The following is an 8,274-nucleotide window of genomic DNA, read 5'->3' as shown; positions in this document are numbered from 1 at the left end:
CCCACTCGCCTTGTCACTCCTCCAGCACACAGGCGCTAGAAGCCGAGCTAAAGCCAAAGCAGCGTGAAACGCCTACCTGAGCTGAGACGAGCCAAGCTAAACCTAAGCCACGGCAGACACTATGGATATTGCCATCCAGCACCCCTGGTTCAGACGCGCCCTGGGCTCCCTCTACCCTGCCCGTCTTTTTGACCAGTTTTTTGGGGAGGGCATGTTCGACTACGACCTCTTCCCCTACACTGCCTCCACCATCAGCCCTTACTACAGACAGTCGCTCTTCCGCAACTTCCTGGAGTCTACCAACTCTGGCATCTCTGAGGTAACTACCATGCTCCAACATCTGGGGAGGAATATGGGCATTTGTCCCATTTATTCTTCAACATTCTTGCAGGCCCTTTAACTCAAACCACCAGATTTCAGGTCTGCATTTGTGGATAAAAGCATATTTGGTTGTCATTGTTTTAGAAACAAAAGCTTTGAGAAGACCTACCATGGCATACGATTGTAGAGAATGGGTTATGGTCAATGACAGGAGTCAACTATTACAGATATAACTTGTGTTTCCTATTGGGATTGTCAGCATTGCCTTTTTCATCCACACTTGCACTGGAAGAACAGCAAGTTGTCTGAGTTTGGACGGGTTTTAGTCATAATTGACCTTTGAGTCCGGATTTTCCATTGAAGGTAATATCATCTTGAAGGCCTACATTGAAATCAGTGCAAATGCAGAGAATAGAACATCAGTATTGCAATGGCTAGGTGTGGGAACCACTTGTTAGGGTAGATTGTGGTGTGTGAGGTATTTCCTTTTGTGAGACAGATGAGGAGAAAAGGGCAGGAACACAGAGTCTTGTAGGCCATCGAGAGGAAGCAGTCTTAGCAAAGTCTGCTGTTGAGCAGCTTTGACAGACAGAAGTTTATTACAGCTAGATGTTATTTAGGCTCATAAGAGAGAGGGCTCAGGAATGGCACTCAGAGACCAGCACACTAAGCACAGAGTTATGCCACCGAGTCCAAACTAGACCAATCCGTACCATGGCATGTCCTCCAGCTCCTCAGACGCCGGTTAATCCAATCAGTCATGTCAACTAAACTCTAACATGGACTGTATGTGTCAGGAAAGCAGGAATTCAATTTAGACAAACCGATAAAGCTGAAGCTCTACTTCTGTGTTAACTTGAGAAACCTCTCTGTTTGTAACTGTTGAACAAAGCCTATTGATGTTGCAGTGTCAATGTCTACAACTACATTCTATTTTCAGCATCTACTGTATATGTAAGGGCAGAAAAGAGGACCGAAAATGATCTCCATTATTTCTCTGGAGTATTGTTTGATGGCTCCATTTGTCATTTAATGTAACGAAGGAGGACAAGCCCTTCTCAGAGCATCACTATGGCAACAAGTTGACGCCCTCTGACCGCCACCCTCTCCTCCCTGTCTCTCTTTCTCTCCAGGTGAGGTCTGACAGAGACAAGTTTACAGTCTACCTGGACGTCAAGCACTTCTCCCCTGATGAGCTCAACGTGAAGGTGACCGATGACTATGTTGAGATCCAGGGAAAGCACGGAGAGAGACAGGTGAGCCCTCCCATCAATTGTGACTTTGTGTGTGTGTGTGTGTGTGTGTTTGTATGTGTGTGTGTGGGTGCGTGTACAGTATGTGTGCTGATGGACGGCTGTCTGATAAAACCTGGCAGGAGGTGATGTAATCAACAATACACACCAACTAGTGTCGTCACAGTTTGTTTTCAGGTCAGGCCCTTGGGCAGGACACACAGTCCAACTCTGCTGCAACAAAAAGCAGCTGTAAAAAGTCCAAAAAGTGATGGATTCTAAATGTATTATGGTCCATACATCCTTGACTTAAACATTGAGTTCAAAGAGACACAATGTCTGACAAACACAGTAGGAGACATTGTTTGGAGTAATTGAACTTCCTTGCCTACAAGAGGACGGAGTAGGAGTGACGCATGCAACTATGTTTTCTTTAGCAAGATGTTAATATTATAAATTAACTCAGTCACATTGCTGTGTCTGTCTCTCCCTTTCTCTGTCTCCCTTCCTTCCTCTTTCTCTTACCCCTTAACTCTCATCCTGTTTCCTTTACTGCAACTTTCTCCGTACAGTAGCTCTCTTTCCAGACTATTCTGTCCCCCCCTCCATTTTGTAGTCTGTTTTAATGACAGAGAGATGTAGAGGGGGAGCAGTTGAAACTTAAGAGTGTTTTTTTTGGGAGGGTGGATTAAAAGTAACATTTGAGAGATCTGAAATCTAGCCTGATGGCAGAAAAAGCTTAGGAGGGAATAAGAGGACAGGAACCTGCAACCTGATATTGATGCAAACCCCCCCCCCCCCCATGTAATTTCTTTTTCACACTTTGTTTCTCTCTCATTGCTCTAGGATGACCATGGTTACATCTCGCGTGAGTTCCACCGCCGTTACCGCCTCCCCAACAGTGTGGACCAATCAGCTATTACCTGCACGCTGTCCACTGATGGCCTCCTGATCCTGAACGGCCCAAAGGTCTCTGGGGGCAGCGACTCTGGCCGTGGCGACCGCAGCATTCCTGTCACCCGCGACGACAAGCCTAATGCTGCCCCCTCCTCCTAGACAGGCGCGTGCTACCAGCCGGGTGGCACCAGGGGTGCGGGGGGTGGCAAGGGGCAAGGGGCACATGAAGGGGCTTCTCTTTCAAACAAAGCAGCCATGGGGCTGGGGCTGGGGTGGTGAATGCTCTCCCCCCAAAATCTCCCTCGACTTCCTCGTTCCCCTCTCCACCCTACCCAACCCCACTCTCCCTGACTCCACACCTAGAGGATATCAGTGTATTTCTAGCCTAATATTTCCTCCTTTTTAGATGATTCTAGAACATTATGACAATATTAATATTCTTGTTATGCTTATGACGATTCATTACCCATGAGGATGGATAAAGAGAGGGGAGGTTGGGGCTTGGGGGGAAAAAGTATCCAAAAGGATTGAAGAGAGGGTCATATGGCTTAACCCTGGCTTTCTTCTTCCTGTGTAAACACCGAGGGTTCACCCCAGGGGCACCATGGGTACCTGTCACCCAGTGTCAATCACTGAAGAAGCTACTGTAATCTTACTTGCAATACATTTCTACTGAAGGGCTCTACTGAGCGACTCCTCATGAAAGAGAGAAAGAGAGATGGAAGGGTGGAGGAGGGGGAATGTTGGGGTTAAGTGCATACCATTGTCTGGTCCTTGGGTTATTTTTTTACCTGAAAGGGGTTCCATCATTGGGCTTATCCACCCACCTGGCTTTTTCCATTCCTGTGTCAACTTTTCCAAACCCTTCTCTTTTGTCATTGAATATTTCCTGTCCTATAGTGTTAGCCCTGTTCCACTGATATCTGCTCATCACCTGAGAAGTCTACTAAAAAAGTATACACAATAAAGCTGTATAATTAACCAAGAGGCAACCCCCTTGTCTGTACTTCTGTTTTATTGAATCGTAACCTTGTGACCAATCAATTGCGCAATGTCAACGGTAAATTATGCTTAATTTACTGTAATCAGTGTTGTGGGATAATGTGTGTACTGAAAACGATTTTGATAAACCTGTGTCTCCAGCTTCTCATACACAAAGTAAACTAAGGAGAAAGAGAAAGGGAGACAAAGAAAGGGTGAGGCAGAGAAACTGGACCAGAGGGAATGAGAGAAAGACAGAAAGATAAGGAGGGATGGAGAGATGAAGAGATCTCTCTCCTACTAATCTGAAGAATGTTCATGTGTGATATGTCTATGAATAATTATGTGAAGGTTCAAATGAAAAGGTGATCGCAAGTAGGACCATACAGTAAAATGTGTAATGTGTAGTTTAACATATGCACTGACAATACTATTTGTATTGGTTTAAGTGAGGCTTTTTAACTGTAACTATTAAGGTATTGCTTAATTAAGGAGTCACAATTATCATTCCATTTTGGGAAATGACTCAAAACATCATGTTAACACATGCATACAGTATCACTCTACTATAGGAGTTGGTGTGTCTGTAAGAGGATTTTCAAATGATTTGACTGGCAAAATCCATAGGGAACTGATGGCCAATTCTCTGTTTCAGTCCTCTCCCCTCACCAGTATCAGTCTGGCTGCGGTGCCTTTCTCCACCACACTCCTGCATCCATATCACTGGTATCAAGTGAAGTCCCTTAAGCCTGGTTTGCATGTGCAGTGGCGGCTTACTCAAAGGTTTCATCCCCTCAGACACAGACACGGCAGAGGCAGATCCACTTACCACTCCCCTAAAGACCTTTCACCTGGCCAATCCCTGCGTCCTATCTGCTTGTTGACAACACTATTGTTGAACTGTCAAAGGTGTGGAGGTCTGTGGTTACAGGGTATTGGTCAGAACAACAGACACACATATTGTCTCACATGCACGCTCAAACAACAACAATTCTCCCACCATTGAAAATAATATTGTATAATTACCATTTTCATTGAACAACATTTTATAACACAAAAAGATAACCTACACTCCATTGTCGCTTGACAATTAACATAACAATGAATTGTTTAGTTTTTTTACTTAACAGAGTCATTAACTAGCAGGAACAGAACCAACTCCCCAGGGCTCAGTGGCTAAATCAATCATATAAACAGACTACTTCTGTATAACTGGTTGCATATGAAATTACGTTACAACGTTAATTACAATAGAAAGAAATCCCATTCACAGTAGAAAATGGGGGCAATGGCATTGACAAATAACTTAGTGGGCTGTTCTGTAGCAGTCCAGTAATGTGGTGGGATCAGAACCAGCTTCACTATGTCACAGGACCCTGCAAGAAAAGAAAAATGAACAACACTATGGAACTGCTCCTTTATACTAGCTAGAGTTCAATATTGTATTTTCCCAGCATTTTAGCACAATACTCTTGAGAAAATACTCAAACCTGCTTTCACATGCAGACGTCATGAGAACTTATCAGCAGCTCTCTGAAAAGTTCAACGGTTATAATAGGAAACCGCCATAACATGACTGGGATGTGTTGTAGGATGTTTGCACTGTGTGTATTTTTACTTGTTCGGAGGTACGGCTTGTTCGGCTGTGGTCTGTGGAGGCACGTAGGGAATTTAGGTCATCCAGCGTCTCTTGGGCAGTCTGCCTCAGGGTGGGGTGGCGGCTGGAGGCCAGCTGGGAGATGCGGGCAAGTGGAAGAGGGTCCAGCATACCGGGGCCCACAAGGGCCACCGCCTCCTCCTCCAGTAACAGAGACTGGAGCAACCGCAAAGAGTGGAGACACACCTCAGAGTCCCCGTCTCATGGAGAGGAAGAGAGGGGAGGGAGGGAGAGGGATAGATAGATATACAGAGAGAGAGAGAGAGAGAGAGAGAGGGAAAGGGAGAGGGGAAGCTAACAAGCAATTCTCTTAATGCCTCACCACACATGAGCCCTGCAGTGATGACCTCAGAGCACAGGGATCTGAGATAAACACTGTAAGAACAGGCCTCATACATCAACAAACTAACATGCTAACGCATCCACATGTAAACATACCACAACAAACCAAAAAATTCCAATATGTTTTCGGTTCATACTGTATGAGTATTTATGAATGAGTGTGTACAAGTGAGTGAGTGATTTAAACCCCTGTTCTCACCTTCCAAAAGGGTCAAGATGAGAGGGAGGAGTCCAGGACTCTCACTGATATACTTCAGCCCTTTCACACTGATACTGACATTATAGAGAGCCATCAGCATCAACCTGCGACACACAATACCATCATTTAATCATTAACATTGACCTGCAGAGAAACTACAAAAAGCACTGCCATTGATTTGCAGAGGAGCCACAATAACCACTAGCATCAACATGCACCATAACAACACAAGAACTAGAATCAACCTGCAAACAACATTAGCCTAGAATCTAGAATCCAACCATTTATTGCTGGTGTGTTTGATCCGGCTACAGATGTCTAGCTATTGGTGGGTGGGTGATTATGCATTTGGGGGTAGTAGCACTACTCTTACACTTTGAGTTTGGGGAAGACCCCTGGCTTCATGAGGTCCAGAAGCTGCATCAAAGTGTCCAAGAGGATGTGAGCAGAGCTGGACAGGTAATCCCGCCCACACGTCACAGCCGCTACGTCTGAATGTAAAATAGAAAAAAAGCCGCAGGTCACGGACCGGATATTTGAGTAAGGCAAGTCATGATTCTATTTGAATAATGTATAACATAGCATAGACTGCAAGGTTCACTGCAGAAATTATGTAATTGTATGTAATAAATGCATTGATAAGACATTTCAAAGGCGTGGCTGCACACTCACTGGTAACAACTCCAGCCAGCGCCAGGACGAACTGGTGCTCATGGGAGTTGAGGTCCTGCTGCTGGGCATTGGCCTCCCCGTCCAGAGACTTCACAAAGCTCTCCAGAGTCTGACCCACTACGTTCAGGAAGGCCTGCATCTTACCCTACAGCACACACAGAGCCAGTCTCAGGAGCGACAGCATCTCATGATGTCACGAGTAGGCCGAAACAGTATGTTGATACAGGGTGACATGCACATACATAATTTGACAACAAAAAAGGGTTTGTGGGCAACACATGTGGGCCAGAGAGAAAGAACACAAACATTTAATCCTAAATTGAACCCTGGCCCCTACCCTCTATGCACAGTGGACATCTTAGAGGATTTGATAGATCATCTATTAGGCTGTGCAGAATTTTCACCATATTGTTTACACCAAACCAATCTTCTCAGATAACCACAAATGCATACAGTAGGTGGTAGGGGTAACCCAGGTTAGGGGGCCATCTGGTGTTTGGCCAAGGTCAGATAACGGGAAAGGATGCAGGCAAAGAAAGTGCATAAGGGATATAGTCAGAAGTTTGATTGAAAAAGTAGGCTATGTGGATGATGAGAGGTGTCACACACACATCTGCCAGGATGTCCTTGACAGCTTCTTCTTTGCTGGAGACACTCCAGAGCAGGGTACAGGAGGCGGCGCCCAGCCCTGTACAGAACTCAGCCTGCTGCTGGAGCTGCTCTCGGCTCTCCCACAACTGCTCCCTTAGAACCAGCTTCTCCTGCGGATGCACACAGACACACCTGAAAACATGCTTAGCTATACACACACATCTAAAAAGTAATCTTAGTTGTCCTAAGATTCTCAAATTAAGCGCACGCACACACGCTCTTGCGTGCACATGCATCTCCCTTTCTCACCTCCCTCTCTTTCTGACACTCGCTCTGTGCTGCATCCAGTCGAGAGCCCAGATGCAGACACTCTTGTCTCAGTTGCTCTTGCTCCTGACCAATGCGATCCTTCACTACACACAGACACCTCCTAATATTCAAGTTATTCATCCTCTGGCTCCTTGTGTGAATATTCATAAGTGGTTTGCTAAATTACCCAATTATTACAACACAGTGCTATTTCAAAGGCAGCTTACTTGTCTCTGCTGCACGAGCTTTATGCAGCATTTCGATCAGGTCCCCGTTCATTACTTTAGGCAAGAACTCACGGAGCTGCATGACTTCTGTAGTCAATCTCTCCAAGTCTCTTTTCCTGACTTTTACATAGCCATCACGGCTGTCATCCTGAAATAGAAATGTGCATTAGTATCCATAGCCTGAGCACGTTGTTTTTCATTTGAGCAAAGATGACAAACAGGCCCATGTGATGAGCATAGTACTAACTGACTGTCACTATAATATGGGCTATTCAACAAATATGTGGGACTGTTTTCAATCCATCATTGCATCTATTTTTAACACGTTGATGACGCCTAGTGGACAAACTGGAACGGTACGGTCTAGTGAGTCTGGTTCGGGTCTGGACTCCGAAGGAGGAGGATGTGACCAAAAAAAGCGACATCCAGTACTGTGTAGTAAACTTGTGTCCCAAAGAGATTCGACAGGACTAGTTAAGGAAGGATGAGAAGAGTTGACTAACGTGCATAAAGCTTTTTCTTGTGTGTGTTTCATGAGTTATAATAATGATGATCAGTGGTTATAACAGGCTTAAGTCCTTCGTTCTATATTTTATACTATGATTCACGGTGAATGCTGCTAAGTGAGTGTGCTGTTCGCTGAGGTCTAGAGAAGAGAGTATTTGCTGAGATGGCTAGCCGATAGCTAGCTAGCAAGATAATAGCAAACAATATCGGATACTACATTGCCTGTACTTTGTACCCTGTATCCATTGCATGTACCTTTCCTCCTTTGCACAAAACCGAACAATTTGTTTCTGTTGACTGAATCATGTTGTTTTCTCCGGGATTTGAGTTCAGCGATTC

At 45.0% G+C, this 8,274-nt stretch overlaps 2 protein-coding genes across 2 annotated transcripts; one reads left to right on the top strand and one right to left on the bottom strand.

Annotated features, from left to right (window-relative positions):
- Positions 1 to 115: 115 nt before the first annotated feature.
- On the top strand, positions 116 to 2,609 carry cryaa (crystallin, alpha A; the record flags this gene model as incomplete). The annotated part of the gene is made up of 3 exons (XM_083679886.1): positions 116 to 319; positions 1,455 to 1,577; positions 2,400 to 2,609. Exons 1-3 carry the CDS (start codon positions 122 to 124, stop codon positions 2,607 to 2,609), a joined length of 531 nt encoding a protein of 176 aa, XP_083536012.1. The 5' UTR covers positions 116 to 121.
- Positions 2,610 to 4,792: 2,183 nt separating this feature from the next.
- hsf2bp (heat shock transcription factor 2 binding protein) lies at positions 4,793 to 8,181 on the bottom strand (the record flags this gene model as incomplete). The annotated part of the gene is made up of 9 exons (XM_083680591.1): positions 4,793 to 4,807; positions 5,050 to 5,288; positions 5,630 to 5,733; positions 6,003 to 6,120; positions 6,302 to 6,446; positions 6,913 to 7,062; positions 7,202 to 7,305; positions 7,429 to 7,576; positions 8,164 to 8,181. The coding sequence occupies 9 exons, from the start codon at positions 8,179 to 8,181 to the stop codon at positions 4,793 to 4,795; spliced, it is 1,041 nt and encodes a 346-aa protein (XP_083536717.1).
- Between the last annotated feature and the right edge of the window lie 93 nt (positions 8,182 to 8,274).

Source organism: Argentina silus (assembly GCF_951799395.1).
Source record: "Argentina silus genome assembly, chromosome: 11".
Taxonomy (NCBI): Eukaryota; Metazoa; Chordata; class Actinopteri; order Argentiniformes; family Argentinidae; genus Argentina; species Argentina silus.
The sequence above is the reverse complement of the archived record's forward strand: the minus strand, read 5'-3'. Positions and strand labels throughout refer to the sequence as shown.